This window comes from Oncorhynchus keta, chromosome 35 (genome assembly GCF_023373465.1).
Source record: "Oncorhynchus keta strain PuntledgeMale-10-30-2019 chromosome 35, Oket_V2, whole genome shotgun sequence".
NCBI lineage: Eukaryota > Metazoa > Chordata > Actinopteri > Salmoniformes > Salmonidae > Oncorhynchus > Oncorhynchus keta.
Window position 1 is genome coordinate 27,142,046 of NC_068455.1, and position 22,007 is coordinate 27,164,052.

A 22,007-nucleotide genomic window follows, 5' to 3' on the forward strand; every position below is an offset into this window, starting at 1 on the left:
AGTCTCAAGCCTGCTTTATACAAGGTCTCCCATCCTCAGTCATGGCCAGCCTGGCCTCCAGGGAAGGCCTCTGAGCTCCCCCTTTCCCCAGCCCTTCACCCGGTCACAGGCCTGTACTTTACAGGACTCCCACCCGCCAGTCCTTCAATCCCTCCATCCCTCTCCCTCCACGCCTCTCCAGCCAGCTGCCAAACAGGGCCTCCCTGTTCCCTTCATTCCGACTGGAGGCTGGAAAAGCACTCTTCCAGAAATAGCCCAGATAATTGCCCTCCAGTGCTTTTTTTTCTTCCCTCCCTCCTTAATCTGTTCCCATTCAAAGCTGTTTTTCTTTCTTCTCTCTTTTTAAAGCCCTTTTCCCCATTCAACTTTTTAGGGAGGAATACTTGACTCCATATTTCACCAAGGGGAGGGGGGGTTGTATGGTTTTGGTCTGTGTTGGGTTTCAGAAGTGTAAATCTAACCCTAAAGTTCTAGTGGAAGCTCTGATCCACAGTCTGGTCTAATGGAGAGGGTTGTGGCAAGAGTTTTTGACCATCGATTTTCTCTGCTGCCTGTGAAGAATTAACAACTTTCTCTGCATTTCTATTCAGCCTCTCAGAGCAGGTGTCATCAGCAGAGTAGTGACATCAGATCATCCCCACATGGACCAATATGTTTCACACTTTATTTTCAGTCCACTCTAAAGAATTGTTTTTCTACTAATAGTAGCAGCTCTATTGGGAGAGTATAATCTCCCTCTGGTTTCCAGCCCTTCCCTGGCCTCTCTCTGATCTCCCCCACTGCCCTGAAACCCCTGACTGACTGTGACCGCTAAGTATTTCCATGGGATTTCTCTTGATTTGCTTCTCACAGGAACCAACTCTTTGGGTGCCACTGCCAGGCAGTCTCCACCCGTTACAATGCTACAGACCAGAGGGCATCCCATCCTACGTGAGGCATACGTTGGGCTGGACAGGAGGACAATAGACTGCTGGGAAACGGCATATTTTTCTCTGTTGGAAATCCAGCTCCGCTAGCAGTAGCTTTCTCTCTTCTAGATTTTCAAACAGTTGTCTACAGCCAAACCTTTGTTCTACTAACGCTTTACCACAACTAATGGGCCAATGAAGGTTGGACGTTTTCGGACTAGAGCTCCAAAGTGGGCCGTTTGGACTCCATCCCACAGTTTATCCATCCACAGCCCAAGAAGCACCACGGGAACCGTTGAGATGGGCAGAGTTTATATTCGTCGTAGATCATTGTTCCACAGCCTGAACCAGTCAAATAGTCTCTTGAGTAGTAACGCATGGACTGACGGATGCACTGAGTGCCTTTCTCACTATACATTGTTTTATACTCACCACTCATGTATTAGCACCTGCCTTGGTGACAAAGGGAGCCATCTTGTATCAAAGCACTCAGACAATTATTCTTTCAGTTCTGTGAGCCCAGGGGCATACTAAACAGTGAAAGTGTCTGAACCAGAGTGGTCTGTCTGGACATCCCAGAGGAGAAGGACTGACTGTTGGCACCAGCCAAATCCTTTTCTCACTACTGCTGGTTTCTCACCCTCTGCCAGTGTGAAGTGCTCATCATCACATGGTGAAACAATCAAATGTTATTTGTCACATGCGCTGAATACAACCGGTGTAGACCTTACCGTGAAATGCTTACTTACAAACGCTTAACCAACAATGGAGTGTTAAGAAGAAAAAAAAGGACAACAATAAAATAACAATAACAAGGCTATTTACAGGTGGTACCAGTCCTGAGTCAATGTGCGGGGGTACAGGTTAGTCAAGGTAATTGAGGAAATATGTACATGTAGGTAGGGGTAAATTGACTATGCATAGATAAACGGCGAGTAGCAGCAGTATATATTTTTTTAAAGGTGGGGGGGTAGAAGCTGTTCAGAAGCCTTTTGGACCTAGACTTGGCACTCCGGTACTGCTTGCTGTGCGGTAACTGAGGGAACAGTCTATGACTAGCGTGGCTGGAGTCTTTGTTTGGGAATGCAGCCCAAAGTGTGTGGTAAACTCCATCTAAGGATAAAAACCGGCACAAGACCGATAGTCGACAAGTACCGTAAGGGAAAGTTGAAAATAACTTTGACACCACCTGGTATAGAGGTCCTGGATGGCAGGAAGCTTGGCCACAGTGATGTACTGGGCCGTACACAAACATCTGATTATACATTCATATGTAGGGTAAATGCTTTCTTTGTTTCTCATTCACTGTAATCATCTCCCCATTTAATTTGTTATATTACTGATGTAACCTTAATATTATCCTCAAGGGTTCCATCTCTTTTAGTCTCGCTCCTCTCACTCTTGGCTTTAACGATTTTCTTCTAATTATATAGTTGCCATCCCCCAGCTCTAACCAGTTACCAGCCACTGGCTAGACGCTCTCCGTCAATCGCCTTTTCAGCTCCGGCTTAGTCTCATTGGCAGTAAGCTGATTAGAAATGTGTTAAGCCCAGCAGAGACTAATAGTCTAACAGAGAGAGAGTCGGAGATGGACAGCAGTGGTGGGGGGAAGACTGAGGCAGTAAGAAAGAAAGAGAGGGAGTGAGAGTGTTGGAGTCTCCCCAAGTGTCTCCTGTCTGACCTTTTTAGAAAGGTGGAGGGGGGCGTCACGCCAATAGAGGAGTGCTTCATATGTCCCATTGTCTTTGGAGAGGTGATTTATACATGTCACATCTCCTCTGTCCAAGGAGCCACTCCCCACTGCTGATATCAATGTTCAGAGAGAAAGGGCTCCCTAGGAGGCTGTCGTCATTGGCAGCCGGCTCAATTTCGAACACCAGTTTGACCTCTGAACTTTAAGACAAGATCTGTCCCCTTGCAGGAGGAGGAGCTGGGATCTAGGATAGTGCCTGCATATTTTGGGTTAGTGAGGCTTAAAGTGATCACTGCTTAATCAGAATGAAGCTGTTCTATTTGGGATGTAGAATAACTACAGACGGTTACTATGGAAATATTGACACACTGGGGACCAACAAGTCGATAAGTAGTTTGTCTTTGGATGTAAGCTTTTATGGAACATCTGTAGCCTTAGATTTTAGCCAGACAGATGTATTTTTCTGGAAGGTTTAGAAGCCACAGCTAATGTTGATGTCCTCTGGGCTTTCTCAAAGGCTATGTATAGTTTGTCACTGTGACATCTGACAGTATGGAGGTGTGTGGTGGTGGTGGTGGTGTGGTACAGCTCCCTAATGAAAGAGCAGTGTTACTGTGTGTCTCCCCAAAATGAGCTGAGCTGTGTCCATGCTTCCTCCAGTCCAAGGTGTGAGCTCATGGGGGATGAGATGTGAGAGGGGACATGCTATGGGAGGAAGGATGGAGCGGGTCTGGTCTGTGCAGGCATCTCTGTCACTCCTGTCACACCTACACCACCCCTGCCCTCATTAGAGAGGAGACGTCAGACATGTTTTCTTCTGTGTAGGGGAAGTAGATTTTTAGAACATGTTCACTGTTCTAGCTGAGGTGGTGTTGCAATAATGAGTAGTGTTGTCACGATACCAGAATTTTGACTTAGATACCAGGTTGTTTACATTTACATTTACATTTAAGTCATTTAGCAGACGCTCTTATCCAGAGCGACTTACAAATTGGTGCATTCACCTTATGACATCCAGTGGAACAGCCACTTTACAATAGTGCATCTAAATCTTTTAAAGGGGGGTGAGAAGGATTACTTTATCCTATCCTAGGTATTCCTTAAAGAGGTGGGGTTTCAGGTGTCTCCGGAAGGTGGTGATTGACTCCGCTGTCCTGGCGTCGTGAGGGAGTTTGTTCCACCATTGGGGGGCCAGAGCAGCGAATCGTTTTGACTGGGCTGAGCGGGAACTGTACTTCCTCAGTGGTAGGGAGGCGAGCAGGCCAGAGGTGGATGAACGCAGTGCCCTTGTTTGGGTGTAGGGCCTGATAAGAGCCTGGAGGTACTGAGGTGCCGTTCCCCTCACAGCTCCGTAGGCAAGCACCATGGTCTTGTAGCGGATGCGAGCTTCAACTGGAAGCCAGTGGAGAAAGCGGAGGAGCGGGGTGACGTGAGAGAACTTGGGAAGGTTGAACACCAGACGGGCTGCGGCGTTCTGGATGAGTTGTAGGGGTTTAATGGCACAGGCAGGGAGCCCAGCCAACAGCGAGTTGCAGTAATCCAGACGGGAGATGACAAGTGCCTGGAAAAGGACCTGCGCCGCTTCCTGTGTGAGGCAGGGTCGTACTCTGCGGATGTTGTAGAGCATGAACCTACAGGAACGGGCCACCGCCTTGATGTTAGTTGAGAACTACAGGGTGTTGTCCAGGATCACGCCAAGGTTCTTAGCGCTCTGGGAGGAGGACACAATGGAGTTGTCAACCGTGATGGCGAGATCATGGAACGGGCAGTCCTTCCCCGGGAGGAAGAGCAGCTCCGTCTTGCCGAGGTTCAGCTTGAGGTGGTGATCCGTCATCCACACTGATATGTCTGCCAGACATGCAGAGATGCGATTCGCCACCTGGTCATCAGAAGGGGGAAAGGAGAAGATTAATTGTGTGTCGTCTGCATAGCAATGATAGGAGAGACCATGTGAGATTATGACAGAGCCAAGTGACTTGGTGTATAGCGAGAATAGGAGAGGGCCTAGAACAGAGCCCTGGGGGACACCAGTGGTGAGAGCGCGTGGTGAGGAGACAGATTCTCGCCACGCCACCTGGTAGGAGCGACCTGTCAGGTAGGACGCAATCCAAGCGTGGGCCGCGCCGGAGATGCCCAACTCGGAGAGGGTGGAGAGGAGGATCTGATGGTTCACAGTATCGAAGGCAGCCGATAGGTCTAGAAGGATGAGAGCAGAGGAGAGAGTTAGCTTTAGCAGTGCGGAGCGCCTCCGTGATACAGAGAAGAGCAGTCTCAGTTGAATGACTAGTCTTGAAACCTGACTGATTTGGATCAAGAAGGTCATTCTGAGAGAGATAGCGGGAGAGCTGGCCAAGGACGGCACAATCAAGAGTTTTGGAGAGAAAAGAAAGAAGGGATACTGGTCTGTAGTTGTTGACATCGGAGGGATCGAGTGTAGGTTTTTTCAGAAGGGGTGCAACTCTCGCTCTCTTGAAGACGGAAGGGACGTAGCCAGCGGTCAGGGATGAGTTGATGAGCGAGGTAAGGGAGAAGGTCTCCGGAAATGGTCTGGAGAAGAGAGGAGGAGATAGGGTCAAGCGGGCAGGTTGTTGGGCGGCCGGCCGTCACAAGACGCGAGATTTCATCTGGAGAGAGAGGGGAGAAAGAGGTCAGAGCACAGGGTAGGGCAGTGTGAGCAGAACCAGCGGTGTCGTTTGACTTAGCAAACGAGGATCGGATGTCGTCGACCTTCTTTTCAAAATGGTTGACGAAGTCATCTGCAGAGAGGGGGAGGGGGAGGAGGATTCAGGAGGGAGGAGAAGGTGGCAAAGAGCTTCCTAGGGTTAGAGGCAGATGCTTGGAATTTAGAGTGGTAGAAAGTGGCTTTAGCAGCAGAGACAGAGGAGGAAAATGTAGAGAGGAGGGAGTGAAAGGATGCCAGGTCCGCAGGGAGGCGAGTTTTCCTCCATTTCCGCTCGGCTGCCCGGAGCCCTGTTCTGTGAGCTCGCAATGAGTCGTCGAGCCACGGAGCGGGAGGGGAGGACCGAGCCGGCCTGGAGGATAGGGGACATAGAGAGTCAAAGGATGCAGAAAGGGAGGAGAGGAGGGTTGAGGAGGCAGAATCAGGAGATAGGTTTGAGCAGAGGGAAGAGATGATAGGATGGAAGAGGAGAGAGTAGCGGGGGAGAGAGAGCGAAGGTTGGGACGGCGCGATACCATCCGAGTGTGGGAAGTGTTGGATGAGAGCGAGAGGGAAAAGGATACAAGGTAGTGGTCGGAGACTTGGAGGGGAGTTGCAATGAGGTTAGTGGAAGAACAGCATCTAGTAAAGATGAGGTCGAGCGTATTGCCTGCCTTGTGAGTAGGGGGGGAAGGTGAGAGGGTGAGGTCAAAAGAGGAGAGGAGTGGAAAGAAGGAGGCAGAGAGGAATGAGTCAAAGGTAGACGTGGGGAGGTTAAAGTCGCCCAGAACTGTGAGAGGTGAGCCGTCCTCAGGAAAGGAGCTTATCAAGGCATCAAGCTCATTGATGAACTCTCCGAGGGGACCTGGAGGGCGATAAATGATAAGGATGTTAAGCTTGAAAGGGCTGGTAACTGTGACAGCATGGAATTCAAAGGAGGCTATCATTATTATTGATACTCAATAACAAAACAATCCCACGGCAAAAAAACCCACATATTAGCCAAAGTCACAGAATGGCTCTTGATCCAGACAGTGAGACTCAGCTACTGCTCTGTTCAATCGTTGGGCATCTTTGAGTTCAATATTATTACATTATAATTGTTTTATCTCAAACATTTTCAGAGACAAACATATATGCATTAATGAATCAATTATACAATCAATTTGACTTTGGTAAAAACAATCTATCTACATCTGAATGGTAATCTCTATTGATAAACTGGGTAAATCTAGATGTAGCCAAGGCCTATTCACAAATCAGGTTGATGTATATTCAACAGTGTGCATGCATTGAGTTATTGAGCTTGTTTGGCTGATTTCATGGGATGGGGCTACATAAAACAATTTGTTTCCCTTATTTGTACTTGCAGTGCATTCGGAAAGTATTCAGACCCCTTGATTTTTCCACATTTTGTTATGTTACAGACTTATTCTAAAATTGATTACATTTATTTTTCCTCATCGATCTACACACAATACACCATAATGACAGATTTTTGCAAATTCATAAAAAAATGTAACTGAAATATCACTTACAGTACCAGTCAAAAGTTTGGACACCTCATTCAAAGATTTCTTTATTTTTAGTATTTTCTACATTGTAGAATAATATTGAAGACAAAAAAATATGAAATGTAAATTAACTAACACATATGGAATCATGTCGTCACCAAAAAAGTGTTAAACAAATCAAAATATATTTTAGGTTCTTCAAAGAAGCCAACCTTTGCACATTCTTGGAATTCTCTCAACCAGCTTCACCTGGAATGCTTTTCCAAAAGTGTTGAAGGAGTTCCCACATATGCTGAGCAATTGTTGGCTGCTTTTCCTTCACTCTGCGGTCCAAATCATCCCAAACCATTTCAATTGGGTTGAGGTCAGGAAATTGTGGTGGCCAGGTCAGCTGATGCAGCACTCCATCACCTGCCTTCTTGCTCAAATAGCTCTTACACAGCCTGGAAGTGTTTTGGGTCATTATACTGTTGAAAAACAAATCATTGTCCCACTAAGCGCTTACCAGATGGGATGGCGTATTGCTGCAGAATGCTGTTGTAGCCATGCTGGTTAAGTGTGCCTTGAATTCTAAATAAATCACTGACAATGTCACCAGCAAAGCACCATCACACCTCATCCTCCATGCTTTACGGTGGGAACCACACATGCGGAGATCATCCGTTCGTCTACTCTGTCTCACAAAGACAAGGCGGTTGGAACAAAAAATCTCAAATTTGGACTCTGTCTAATGTCTTTTGCTTGTGTTTCTTGGCCCAAGCAAGTCTTCTTCTTATTGGTGTCCTTTAGTAGTGGTTTATTTGCAGCAATTCAACCATGAAGGCCTGATTCACCTCAAGCTGATTTTGAGATGTGTCTGTTACTTGAAGTCTGTGAAGCATTTATTTGGGCTACAATTTCTGAGGCGGGTAACTCTAATGAACTTATCTTCTGCAGCAGAGGTAACTCTGGGTTTTCCTTTCCTGTGGTGGTCCTTTTATGAGAGCCAGTTTCATCATAGCGCTTGATGTTGTGTACGACTGCATTTGAAGAAACTTTCAAAGTTCTTGATATTTTCCAGATTGACTGACCTTAATGTCTTAAAGTAATGGACTGTCATTTCTCTTCACTTATTTGAGCTGTTCTTGCCATAGTATGGACTTAGCCCTATTTGGTAAAAGGGCATCTTCTGTATACCACCCCTACCATGTCACAAGTGATTGGCTCAAATGCATTAAGAAAGAAGGAAATTCCACAAATTAACTTTAAACAAGGCTCACCTCTTAATTGAAATGCATTCCAGGTGACTACCTCATGAAGCTGGTTGAGAGAATGCCAAGAGTGTGCAAAGCTGTCAAAATATATTTAGGTTTGTTTAACCCTTTTTGTTGTTGGTTACTACATGATTCCATATGTTATTTAATAGTTTTGATGTCTCCACTGTATTCTACAATGTATAATATTGTATAAAATAAAGAACAACCTTGGAATGAGTTGGTGGGTCTGAACTTTTGACTGGTACTGTAAGTATTCATACCCTTTCATACCCTCAGTACTTTGTTGAAGCACCTTTTGGCAGTGATTACAGCCTTGATTCTTCTTGGGTATGATGCTACAAGCTTGGCACACCTGTATTTGGGGTGTTTCTCATGTTCTTCTCTGCAGATCCTCTCAAGCTCTGTCAGGTTTGATGGGGAGCGTTGCTGCACAGCTATTTTCAGGTCTCTCCAGAAATGTTAGGTCGAGTTCAAGTCCAGGCTCGTCAAGGACATTCGGCGACTTGTCCCAAAGCCACTCCTGCGTTGTCTTGGCTGTGTGCTTAGGGTCGGGTAGCCTGTTGGTTAGAGCATTGGACTAGTAACCAAAAAGGTTTCTAGATCGAATCCCCGAGCTGACAAGGTAAGAATCTTGCCCCTGAACAAGGTAGTTAACCCGTTGTTCCTAGGCCGTCATTGTAAATAAGAATTTGTTCTTAACTGACTTGCCTAGTTAAATGAAATGTAACCAATGAAGCTACTGGTATCTTCTTGCCTTGTAAAGTGTTCTAGCCTGTATTGACATTGTTTTGCAACATGGTTTCAACATTTCTAAATGCCGTGTCACATTATTCAAGTATGCAGCATGAGTGAGGAGCTAACATGATGCAGCCCAGACTCCCAGTGCTGGGCTAAGTGGAATAGGCAGTGTGGGCTGGCATTATTAGGGGGACATCACCTTCACTGATACAGGCTTTTGATCCGTGGGACACATTTTGGGTACCGAAAGCAACAAAAATTCTAATATCAAATCGTTTTTTTATGTTGTAGTATTTAAAAAGTAGCGATGTTTCGGTATACCCTTCGTCACTAATAATGAGTACATGGACTGTTTGGTATTTCTGACATTGTCTCTGCCTGCCTTTTGGTGTGAGACAGTCTGCTCATCTTTTTTGACCGCATTGTCTGTGTTTCGTGTGATCCTCCTTGTCAGCGTGGTAGTAGTGTCCCTGTAGTGTGTTATTAGTATGATATTAATACAGTAGTAGTGTGTGTTTGCTCCTCCCAGGCTGTCTGTGATCATACTGAGCCTGTGATACTCCAAGCCAGGATGGTAGTAGTGAACCTGTAGTACAGTAGTAGCATTTTGATCCTGTCTGTGTGATCAGCGATCCTCCCCCTGGTGGGCATGGTCAGACAGATGCCGTCACTCTACTCTACCACCATCATGAACACCGACCACATCCCTCTCTTTGTTGTGTGTGTGTGTGTGTGTGTGTGTGTGTGTGTGTGTGTGTGTGTGTGTGTGTGTGTGTGTGTGTGTGTGTGTGTGTGTGTGTGTGTGTGTGTGTGTGTGTGTGTGTGTGTGTGTGTGTGTGTGTGTGTGTGTGTGTGTGTAGCCCAGACCCAGAGGCACATGGGAACGCAGGGCCAATCTCCAGGCCACACATGACTTTTAAAAAAGGCCACATATGACCCAATATGTCTCCAACATCCTCTTTAGAGGTCAGAATTCCCCAGGGCCACGCAGAATGATCTCCCTTTCATAAAGCCCATGATCTCCCTTTCATAAATGCCATGTCTGTTTTGTAACAAACAAGTCTGGTCTTCTAGCCTAACAATCATAAACATTGGACCCTCATACACTGTATGAGTTTGTGTTCTTACTCAAGCAGGTATTTTGGTGTGTGGTAGATGTTTCTGTTTGAGTGTGTTGTAGTGAGATGCTAGAGTAGAGTATGAATGGTGTCAGTGCCATGTGGAGCTACTTTTGGCCCTATCAGTGTCTCATGCTGCCAAGCTCTGCTGTCTGTCCCAGAATCCACTTTAGGGTGAATGGACTGCGCTCAGCCTGCCCTGCCAAAGTAGAAACTGGGAGAATAAGTGTGTGTATACTGGAAACGGGCGAGTGGGCACCACAGTTTTTTTTGTGGGTAGTTTATCTTTATGCATAGTTTGATGGTGAGGAGGGAGGAACTTTGCCTCAGACTTCAGGCCCAGCCTGGAAAATGTAGTTTGAAGCCCTGATTTTATTTTTTAAATATTTTTATCATATTTATCATATTTTTATCATATTTTTATCATTTATCATTTATCATCATTTATCACTATTATCATAGTCCATATATTTATACCATAGCTTCCTCATACTACTAATTTAACTAATGCATTTTCCATCTCACAACAGTGAATCGGTTACCTTATGTGTATAACTGTATGTGCTGGTGCCTCTAAGATCCTGTGTTTGTGGAAGGGACCTATTGGGGAACCCTGCTCACCCAGTCCTGTCTAGTACAAGGTCTGTAGGCTAGCACCACTAAGCCCAGAATAGGCTGGTGCTGCTGGATGCTTTTCTAATAAGCTCTGACAAAGGGAGTGAAGATGCCATGCTTGCTGAACAGTGAACACACACACCCTCTCCTCCACCCTCCTCCTTGTAAAGCAGATTAATTAAAAGTGCTCTCTCTCCACTCTTATCAGTGTGAGTAAGGCACTTACAGTAAGCCCCCAGGGGAGTGGGTCTCACCAGGGGGGGCAGAGGGTGGGCAGGCAGGGGGGGCAGAGAGCGTCCAAGAGATTCTAATTTCATCCACTGGAGATATTATTCCCCAGCAATTACTGCTGCTGTTGGCACCCTTCTGCCTGTTAGTCTCTTGCCCTCTTGGAATTTAAGTCAATTCATAGGGCTTTATTGGAATGGGATATGTGTACGAAGTGCAGCTCAGTTTCCACCTAATTTTGTGGGCGGTGTGCACAGCCTGTCTTGAGAGCCAGGTCTGCCTACGGCGGCCTCTCTCAATAGCAAGGCTATGGTCACGGAGTCTGTACATAGTCAAAGCTTATCTTAATTTTGGGTTTGTCACGGTGGTCAGGTATTCTGCCTCTGTACTCTCGGTTTAGGGCCAAATAGCATTCTAATCTTCTCTGTTTTTGTTAATTCTTTCCAATGTGTTAAGTAATTATATTTTGTTTCTGCTTGTGTCTGCCTGTCTGTTAGAATATACAGTTGAAGTTGGAAGTTTAAATACACCTTAGCCAAATACATTTAAACTCCGTTTTTCACAATTCCTGACATTTAATCCTAGTAAAAATTCCCTGTTTTAGGTCAGTTAGGATCACCACTTTATTTTAAGAAGGTGAAATGTCAGAATAATAACAGAGAATGATTGCTTCATTTCAGCTTTTATTTCTTTTATCACATTCCCAGTGGGTCAAAGGTTTACATATACACTCAATTAGTATTTGGTAGCATTGCCTTTAAATTGTTTACTTGGGTCAAACGTTGCGGGTAGCTTCCACAAGTTTCCCACAATAAGTTGGGTGAATTTTGGCCCATTCCTCCTGACAGAGTGGGTGTGACTGAGTCAGGTTTGTAGGCTTCCTTGCTCGCACACGCTTTTTCAGTTCTGCCCACAAATGTTCTATAGGATTGAGGTCAGGGATTTGTGATGGCCACTACAATATCTTGACTTTGTTGTACTTAAGCCATTTTGCCACAACTTTGGAAGTATGCTTGGGGTCATTGTTCCATTTGCGATCAAGCTTTAACTTCCTGACTGATGTCTTGATGTTGCTTCAATATATCCACATAATTTTCCTGCACCATGATGCCATCTATTTTGTGATGTGCACCAGTGCCCCCTGCAGCAAAGCACTCCCTCAACATGATGCTGCCACCCCCATGCTTCACGGTTGGGATGGTGTTCGTCAGCTTCCAAGCCTCCCCCTTTTCCTCCAAACATAATGATGGTAATTATGGCCAAACAGTTCTATTTTTGTTTCATCAGACCAGGGGACTTTTCTCCAATGTACAAACTTTGTCCCCATGTGCAGTTGCAAACCGTAGTCTGGCTTTTTATGGCGGTTTTGGAGCAGTGGCTTCTTCCTTCAGGTTGTGTCGATTTAGGACTCGTTTTACTGTTGATATTAGAGGTTGACCGATTAATCGGAATCGCCGATTAATTAGGGCCGATTTCAGGTTTTCATAATCGGAAATCTGTATTTTTGGACACCGATTTGGCAGATTTAAATTTGTTTTTTTACACCTTTTATTTAACTAGGTAAGTCGGTTAAAAACACATTCTTATTTTCAACGACTGCCTAGGAACGGTGGGTTAACTGCCTCGTTCAGGGGCAGAATGACAGATTTTTACCCTGTCAGCTCGGGGATTCAACCTTACAGTTAACTAGTCCAACGCTCTAACCGCCTGATTACATTGCACTCCACGAGGAGACTGCCTGTTACGCGAATGCAGTAAGCCACGGTAAGTTGCTAGCTAGCATTAAACTTATCTTATAAAAAACTATCAATCAATCATAATCACTAGTTAACTACACATGGTTGATATTATTACTAGTTTATCTAGCGTGTCGTGCGTTGCATATAATCGATGTGGTGCGTATCGTTGCTCCAATGTGTACCTAACCATAAACATCAATGCCTTTCTTAATATCAATACACAGAAGTATACATTTTTAAACCTGCATATTTAGCTAAAAGAAATCCAGGTTAGCAGGCAATATTAACCAGGTGAAATTGTCACTTCTCTTGCGTTCATTGCACGCAGAGTCAGGGTATATGCAACAGTGTGGGCTGCCTAATTTGCCATAATTTTACGTAATTATGACATAACATTGAAGGTTGTGCAATGTAACAGGAATATTTAGATTTATGGATGCCACCCGTGAGATAAAATACGGAGCGGTTCCGTATTTCACTGAAAGAATAAACGTCTTGTTTTAGAGAGTTTCCGGATTCGACCATATTAATGACCTACGGCTCGTATTTCTGTGTGTTATCATGTTATAACTAAGTCTATGATTTGATAGAGCAGTCTGACTGAGCGATGGTAGGCAGCAGCAGGCTCGTAAGCATTCATTCAAACAGCACTTTCGTGCGTTTGCCAGCAGCTGTTTATGACTTCAAGCCTATCAACTCCTGAGATTAGGCTGGTGTAACCGATGTGAAATGGCTAGCTAGTTAGCGGGGTGCGCACTAATAGCATTTAAAACGTCACTCGCTCTGAGACTTGCAGTGGTTGTTCCTCTTGCTCTGCATGGGTAACGCTGCTTCGAGGGTGGCTGTTGTGTTCCTGGTTCGAGCCCAGGTAGGAGCGAGGAGAGGGAAGGAAGCTATACTGGCAATACTAAAGTGCCTATAAGAACACCCAATAGTCAAAGGTTAATGAAATACAAATGGTATAGCGAGATATAGTCCTATAATTCCTATAATAACTACAACCTAAAACTTTTTACCTGGGAATATTGAAGACTCATGTTAAAAGGAACCAACAGCTTTCATATGTTCTCATGTTCTGAGCAAGGAACTTAAACCTTAGCTTTTTTACATGGCACATATTGCACTTTTACTTTTTTGTCCAACACTTTTTGTTTTTGCATTATTTAAACCATATTGAACATGTTTCATTATTCACTTGAGGCTAAATTGATTTTGATGTATTATATTAAGTTAAAATAAGTGTTCATTCAGTATTGTTGTAATTGTCATTATTACAAATACATTTTAAAAATTGTCTGATTAATCGGTATCGGCTTTTTTTTTGGATCCTCCAATAATCGGTATCGGTGTTGAAAAATCATAATCGGTCGACCTCTAGTGGATATAGATACTATTTCATTTTACCTCATTTAACTAGGCAAGTCAGTTAAGAACAAATTCTTATTTTCAATGACGGCTTAGGAACAGTGGGTTAACTGCCTTGTTCAGGGGCAGAACAACAGATTTTTTTACCTTGTGAGCTCGGGGACTCAATCTTGCAACCTTTCAGTTACAAGTCCAACGCTCTAACCACTAGGTTACCTGCTGCCCCCACTTTTGTACTTGTTTCCTCCAGCATCTTCACATGGTCCTTTGCTGTTGTTCTGGGATGGATTTGCACTTTTCACACAAGTACTTTAACCTCTAGGAAACAGGACACGTCTCCTTCCTGAGCGATATGAAGGCTGCGTGCTCCCATGGTGTTTATACTTGCGTATTATTGTTTGTACAGATGAATGTGGTACCTTCAGGCGTTTGGAAATAACTCCCAAGGATGAACCAGACTTGTGTAGGTCCACAATTTTTTTTTTTAAGTCTTGGCTGATTTCTTTTGATTTTTCTCATGATGTCAAGCAAAGAGGCACTGAGTTTGAAGGTAGGCCTTGAAATACATCCACAGATACACCTCCAATTGACTCAAATTATGTCAATTAGCCTCTCAGAAGCTTCTAAAGCCATGACATCTTTTTCTGGAATTTTCCAAGCTGTTTAAAGGCAGTCAACTTAGTGTATGTACACTTCTGACCCACTGGAATTTTGATACAATGAAATAATCTCTCCGTAAACAATTGTTGGAAAAATTACGTGTCATGCACAAAGTAGATGTCCTAACCGACTTGCCAAAACTATAGTTTAACAAGAAATTTGTGGAGTGGTTGAAAAACAAGTTTTAATGACTCCAACCTAAGTGTATGTAAACTTCCGACTTCAACTGCATCTCTCTCTGTGTTCTGTCAGAATATCTCTCTCTCTCCCTCTGTGTCGGTCTGTCGCTCCAGCCTTTATGTCCTTTTTCTGAACGGTCATCTCTGCCATTCATTGCAGCCACGTCTGTTCTTCAAAGTTTTTGTTTCTCTCAGGTTACGGCCCTTCATATCAGGACTCCCCCCTAAGAAGCTGGCTCTAGACCAGGTAAGATGTTACACATGCTTTTGTCTCTTACACACACACACACACACACACTTTTACTATCGCTAAGGGTACACACAAGGGGTGCTATTGAAAAATATATAAATGTAAAAAAGTCACTTACCAGAATGCTAAGAAGTACTAAGAAGTTCTCATAGCAGATGCTAGGTAAATGGTAACGAGCACTTGCAAACATTTACTACTAGGACAGACAACCCAGCTCCTAAAGTTATGCAAGTATCTCAAAACGCAGTTTGCAGCACACACAAAACATATATTAGGCAGCAGGAATCTTAATCCAGGAGGGGATTGCCTCTGCTGCTGTTACCAAGAAGCTTGATCTTGCAAGTTAGCAACGTTAGCAAAACCCAGTTAGAGATAATTTATTTGGCACATCTTAGTTTATTTATAAGTGATATAGCACAATTGGCCTCGGGAAGGTTTGGCTGGTAGGGATATCCTTGTCTCATCGCGCACCAGCGACTCCTGTGGCGGTCCGGGTGCAGTGCACGCTAACCAAGGTAGCCAGGTGCACGGTGTTTCCTCCGACACATTGGTGCGGCTGGCTTCCGGGTTGGATGCGCGCGGTGTTAAGTTGTGTTTCGGAGGACGCATGGCTTTAGACCTTTGTCTCTCCCGAGTCCGTATGGGAGTTGTAGCGATGAGACAAGATAGTAATTACTAACAACTGGATACCATAAAATTGGGGAAGAAAACAATGGGGTAAAATTTTAAAGAAAGAAGCTGTATAAAAAATAGTTTTGCCTGTATTGAAAAACCATTCCGTAGCTTTTTCGAAAGGCTATATACGGTATACCGCCCAAGCCTACTATCGCTAACACTATATCTTGAGAAAAAAGGGGGGGAAAGGAATCATGACCTATGGTTTTCACCCATTTTGAATGTTATATCTTCATAGGATGCAAAACTCATCTTACGGGCTGTATTTCTGCCTGCTTGCGCGATGATGGCTCAGATACACATGAAATGACCCCGGGAATCGATAGAACATTGCTCAGAGATGCACTAATACGATATAATATTCAAATTGGGTGAGTCTTTTCTTTGACCAACCCTTTAGTCTCCTATGGACCGGGGGGGAAGAGACTTTCTTCAGCAGCAGGCTCACTAATGGGAGAGGACTGCGGCCATGTCCCGCTGTGGTTCACATGCATTCAAGCGGTGTGGGCTGGAAAGTACAGGAGGGAGCCTCACTTTCTCCTGCACCCACTCTTCATCCGTCTGCTGCTGTGTCTCGCTCCATTCCCTTCTTTTGCTCGCTCTCTCTCACTCATGTGGTGTTGGCAGCCATGAATGGAATCTCCCAGTGCAGGCTACAGCAACCAGGAAGAAAACATTTGCCACGAGGGGCTGGGTCAACAAAGCTTGTTACTAAGCAACCCCTCACCACCCCCTGGGAACTGGCATCAAATGGCTTCTCTGATTGGTTGGGGCCGGGTTTGCTTGGAATTCATGTTATGTAAGGAAAGGAAAAGGAGCACAGAAGAGAGAAAGGAGATGTGTGCTTTGCTGTTGCCTGGCAGTTTTTCTGGTTCTCTTTGTATTTCCAAAACAAATGTCCTAGGAGTAAATGGCACTTTGAGTTACCCAGTGCAGTGCTTCTGCCTGACAGTCTTGGCAATAAATGTCTGTTTCAACGTCAAGCTCAGAGAAACCGGCAGGCTCCTGTGATAAACCTCTGCAATAGAATAGAGACTAGCCTAACTTCACTGTTCCTGGCTTTAAAGCTGAGAGGCTAGTCAAGTTCATCAAGTGTAAGCTATGGCAGAGAACCACTGACTCGTCACACTGTTATGACTGACCTGATTCCACCAAGGTCACCCAGTTTTCTCACCTTTAAAACTGTCCGGGGTCAAGATTGTTGAATCAGTATGTCTTCTCATTCCCTCTGAAAGGGTCTTTCAACACTCCCTGCCTATCCTATAGCTCTTTCCCAGGATTGAGACACTTCCTCACCACCCAGTGGCCACCCACCCACTGATTAGTCTGGAGAATAATTTATATAATTTTTTTCTTCCTCCTTTTGATGATAATTAATGAGACTTCCAGCTCCTATTATGAGGAGACATTTTCTGCACTGGGAGGCCCAGCAGGGTGACCATGGAGAGAGGGAGGGAAGAGAGCTCAGCAGGAGCTTAAACGCACTGCTGCAGAGGGAGCTGAAATGGGTCTCCGTCACACTGTGGATCCCCCACCTGCCTCGCCCACACCCACATGCAGTAGGACTCGGATGGGGGGGGAATCAGGCTAGCTATAACCTCCGTATTGAACATCTATTCAGGCTTTCAGGCTCAGTGTGCAGAATCATATTACTAGTTGGACTGATTTAGTGGATTTTTCCTTATTGTTTCCTTAGATAGCCATCCCCCTGCCAGTGGCCTCTGAGGTGTCGCCCCACTCTGTGCTGGTCGAGAGTGGGCCTGTGGTCTATGACGATGTGGCAGATGAGGAAGAGGAGGATGAGGAGGAGCCCTGCGTCAGCGCCATGGAGCTGCTGGGAGGCAACGGTCAGTAAGATAGATACTTCAAACTAGCCTGTTAGCCAGATCGGCATTATCCAACTCATCTTGCATTGGTTGGGTTGCCATGTTGTCTGGCTACCAGTGTGTCTACATATGTTTGAAAACATGTATTTTTAGAGCAGTTGAGTAATCATTTGGTCTTCTTTTACTCCAGAGTATGGATGTGATGATGATGATGGTTTCTAGCACTACTGGGTTTGGCCTGTTTGTCTGGACCGTTGTGCTACTCCAACCCCCTGTCCCATTTGGAGAAAGTGACTCATTGATTGAGACGGCGGGGACAGCTTTCATGCTCGCAGAATGGTGAAGAGGATGGAGATGATGACAGGATCCATTTCTTCTCAGGATATCTCCTTTATCGAGGAAAGAGATTATGGATAGTATTGAGCTGGATCGAACAAAGAGACTAACCGCAATGTCTCATCCTACATTTCACGTCACTCAAGTATACTCTACCATTCAAAAGTTTGGTCACTTCGAAATGTCCTTGTTTTTGAAAGAAAAGCACTTTTTTCCCCCTATTAAAATAACATCAAATTGATCAGAAATACAGTGTAGGCATTATTGTTGTAAATGACTATTGTAGATAGTGGCCCCAAACTTCTGAACGGTAGTGTATGTTGACTTTGCCTTAGCTTGTTGACCCCCCCCCTCTCTATCATGGATAACTATGTCTGTAATTACATGAAAGTGAAGTACCCTACCTAATGTGTTGGGAACAGTCATAACAGATAGGTATTAGTCCAATCAGTATTTCAAAAATCATGTATGAAAGAAGCTGTATGCAAGCTTGCGTCTGAAGCCAAAGTATTGCTATAATCATGCCTTGAATATGTAAAATCATATGGAGTATGTTTCAGTTTAAATGCTCATGTTAATCGAGGTGATGAAGTTGCATTCAGCCAATGAAGTCTTGAAACCTGTATTATAGGATTAGGTCAATTTGAACTGGTAGCATTTTGATTTGGTTTTGGATTTCTTTTTCAACAGCTGCTATTTATTTAATGTGGTATGATTTCTCATTATTTGTTTTATGGAGAAGAATTCTGCATACTATTTTGGACTGGATTATCACTAAAGTGTTAAAGCTGGAATCCATAGCGGTGATACTGCCACGTCCGTTTGGGGTATTACAACAACAGACATTACGTCAAACAACACTTTTTTTTCTTCTCGTAAATCATTGCACGTACGATAGAACAGCATAGTATGTACTACGATTTGTTTTCTTTAATTAATTGTACAAAAAGCTGCCAAATATATTCATTGTTGATGATCAACTATGCAATGTTATCCATTCCAAATGAATGACATTGCGTTATGGATTTATTTTGTAAATGCGCTTTTAGAATTTTATTTGGAAAATGTTGACTGGGAGGATCACTGGTGGTTTGTTCACTGTGCTGAAACAACTGTATTTAAGGAGAAGTTAGGATGTGGCTAATGTTCACAGCCTCTCCTTCCACTTTGCTGCTACTGTATATAGACGGGTTGGTTGATTAGCAACAAAACCGACACGTGCAAAACTGGGGGAAAACAAGGTTGGCTTAGATTGTTGACAAACTATATTTTGTCTACAGTGTTATTGAAAACATAAATACATTTGCACAATGATCACTACGTCGTTGGTTAGCTTGCTAGCACATTTTTGGCCATATTAGCATAGATGTGACATCAGTGAAAACCTAAAAACAAGACATGGTATCAGGAATGAAATATAACTAGCTGAACAAGCCACCGACAGTTCCCCACATGGCAGTTTCTTGTCATTGTTGCTAGCTATCTGGCCATCCAGAATCACAACAGACTTCTGCCCCATTTTGAAGTGTGCACATCCTTTTCGTGACGTCAACTAACCCGTCTGTGTTGAAGGTTACTTGTTTTGCATTGACTGTCTCAGTAAAGCTCCTACCAACAGGAAACTTTTGTTCTTATTCTCTTTTCTAATTTGTCTACTATCATCTTTTCGTCGTGTATTGATATGTGTTAGAACTGCTTTTGACATGAATACGTGAAACAACAGGGTTTTAGTGACCATTCTCCTCTAATTGTGACATCAACAGAGTTAAATGGTACAGTAACTTAGCTGCTGGCTAAAAGGCATTCTCATCCTAGCATCTCCAAATGGATAAAGCAAGGTTTAGAGAAGGTAAGGTGTCTTATTCCATTTTTTTCTGTCCTTTTTATAGTGGTGTTGGTTTTCAAGGCTATCAGATATCACCCTTGGCAGAGGTGTACAGTTAACTTTATGGAGAGGTCTGGGTCTCCTCGCCCCCGCCCATCAAACCCTGTCACTGAGAGGGTCTGGCTGGACTGACATGTTAGAACATTACCACACCTCACCTCAGAGGCACGTCATCCTCTTCTCTCTTCATTGCCAGCTGAACCCAACCTCCCACTCAGATGGGGGCTTTACAGCACCATTGTGTGTAGATATCACATTTAACTCCTCCAGAGCCATCAAAGCCTGGAGCGTAGGCTATTTTTCAGCTTTCTTCAGTATAATTTTACGACCTCGTCTGATATACTGTTTTATGATATGTAAAATGGCCGCCCTGTCAAGTAATCTTTGTGAAACAGGTTTAGGATTAATATCACCCACTCGCCTTCTTACAGTGGCCCTAAGGGGCAAACCAGCTTTCAAAATAATAGGCTGCGAAGTTTGGTAAAAGGCTTCGAAATATGTCCGGTTCTGAAGTTTGGCGTGAATTAGCCCCAGTTCAGGTCATTGTTTTTTAAATCCATATGGTTGTTTTTTCCCCTATTTGGTAAAGTTTCACGTAACCACTTTGCTGGAAACAGGCAGGGAGCAGGTCTCGAACCCTCGGCCTTCTAGCCCGAAGTCCAGAGCACTATCGACTGCCCCAACAGCATGCTCAAGCGGCAGAGTAGATATCAGCACTTACAACTCCGGTAACTACCGGTTTATAACTCCAGTTCTATGAGTGGAGCGGAGCCCCATAGGGGAGCTCTGCTCCTAGTGGATTACCCCGCTGCCTAGGCAGCGAACAGACTGAGAGATGATGCACACACCTGCAGCTAATAGGAGTACAGGTGTCCCAATATAAGGGGATGCTTCCCCACAAACAGCCTCCTGAAAAATTATCTTCAGCGAGAATGGGGGTTGGTAGGGCCTTAAGTCCTATGGGGCTCCGCTCCACTCATAGAACTAATAGGTCTAATCCACCCTACTCAGTCCAGAGACACCGCCAATGACTAGTGGGCAGATAAAACAGAATGAGCTATACTAATCTGTACAAGCAGATCGATGAACTCAAACTCTTAAGTATTAAAGATTGGTCTAATAGTACTGTAACACCAGTTACAGAAACTATATCCCTAGTCATTCTGCCCAAACACAGTCATAGACTTGTGGGTAAGATACAACACATGAACCCTCAGCCAGGAGTCATGTCATGTAGTCATTCTAATAAGAGAAAGCAGACCTGATGGAAACCCTGTCCATTGATCCTACGTTTCCCGCCTTAGTTCTAGCCTTCCCATCAGAAAATATGAGTACAGGCTGAACCAGTTTAGAAGACCTACTCACTGATTTCTCAGTGTAACCCGCCACACTCAATCCATAGGCAAAGCCAATGATTTGTGGGCAGATAATAGAATATAGGCCAACTACTCTGCCTAAGCAGATAGATGATACCTCGATATTCCATACATTTCAGTGACCAGTTTAATAGTAAAGTAATACTAGTTACAGCGCTATTTCCCTCATCACTCCGCCCCTACACAGTGATACACTGGTGGGCAGTCTAAACATTCCCTGCTGTACTGACAGTGTCAGACAAAGGTCATGTCGCACGTGTCTCACTCCCTGACAAAAAAGAGTGGACCTAATGGGAACCCTGCCCAATCGTCCTGCATCTTTTCTTAACTGAAGTTCTCCCTTCAGCCATGCTGAGCACAGAACGAGCTAGATAGCTAGACGACATGTCTAACCGGTAGAGTTGGGTAAAAGGAGACTGTGACGACCCCGACGCCGCTGCTCAAATATCCTCTACCGCGGTTCCTCTGAAAAGGGCCGTAGACCCCGTTACTCCATGAGTGGAGTGGGCTCTGACGCCCTGAGGCAGTGCCCACCCTGTCGCCTCATAAGCCATCTCAATGCCTTCGCAAAGCAAATGAGACAACCGCTGTTTTGAAAGTGGTCTACCAAGTATACTAGCACCGTGACACAAACAGCTGAGGCGATGACCTAATTATCACCGTGTACTGCACGCGAAGGCGCACACCGGGCACAGGTGATGAAGCCTCTCCTCTCTGCTCCGGGGGGGGGGCCCCATCATAACTCAACGGACTGTGACCTATATGGGCTCTTAATAATCTTCAGCATAAATCCCGGGTTAGGATGTGACACCGTTCTGCTCAAGTCGCCATTGATGGCAAGGCAGTCATGTCTCGTCAAAAGAGCACACAAATCACTGACACCCTTGGCTGTAGTCAAGGCAAGCAACAGTGCTGTCTTCAGAGACAACATCATGAGGGGGATTTGATTCAATGGCTCGAACGGCATCTCGCGGAGCGCCTCGAGTA

The 22,007-nt window shown here is 44.6% G+C and overlaps 1 protein-coding gene across 1 annotated transcript in view; it reads left to right on the forward strand.

Moving 5' to 3' along the window:
* Positions 1 to 19,375, forward strand: part of brf1a (BRF1 RNA polymerase III transcription initiation factor subunit a) — a 71,231-nt gene extending 51,856 nt beyond the window's left edge. The window contains exons 17-19 of the mRNA XM_035752126.2: positions 14,868 to 14,919; positions 17,294 to 17,444; positions 17,614 to 19,375. Coding sequence (XP_035608019.1) covers positions 14,868 to 14,919; positions 17,294 to 17,444; positions 17,614 to 17,645 — 235 coding nt within the window. The 3' untranslated portion in view covers positions 17,646 to 19,375. The remainder of the gene's footprint in view (positions 1 to 14,867; positions 14,920 to 17,293; positions 17,445 to 17,613) is intronic.
* The last annotated feature ends 2,632 nt before the right edge of the window (positions 19,376 to 22,007 follow it).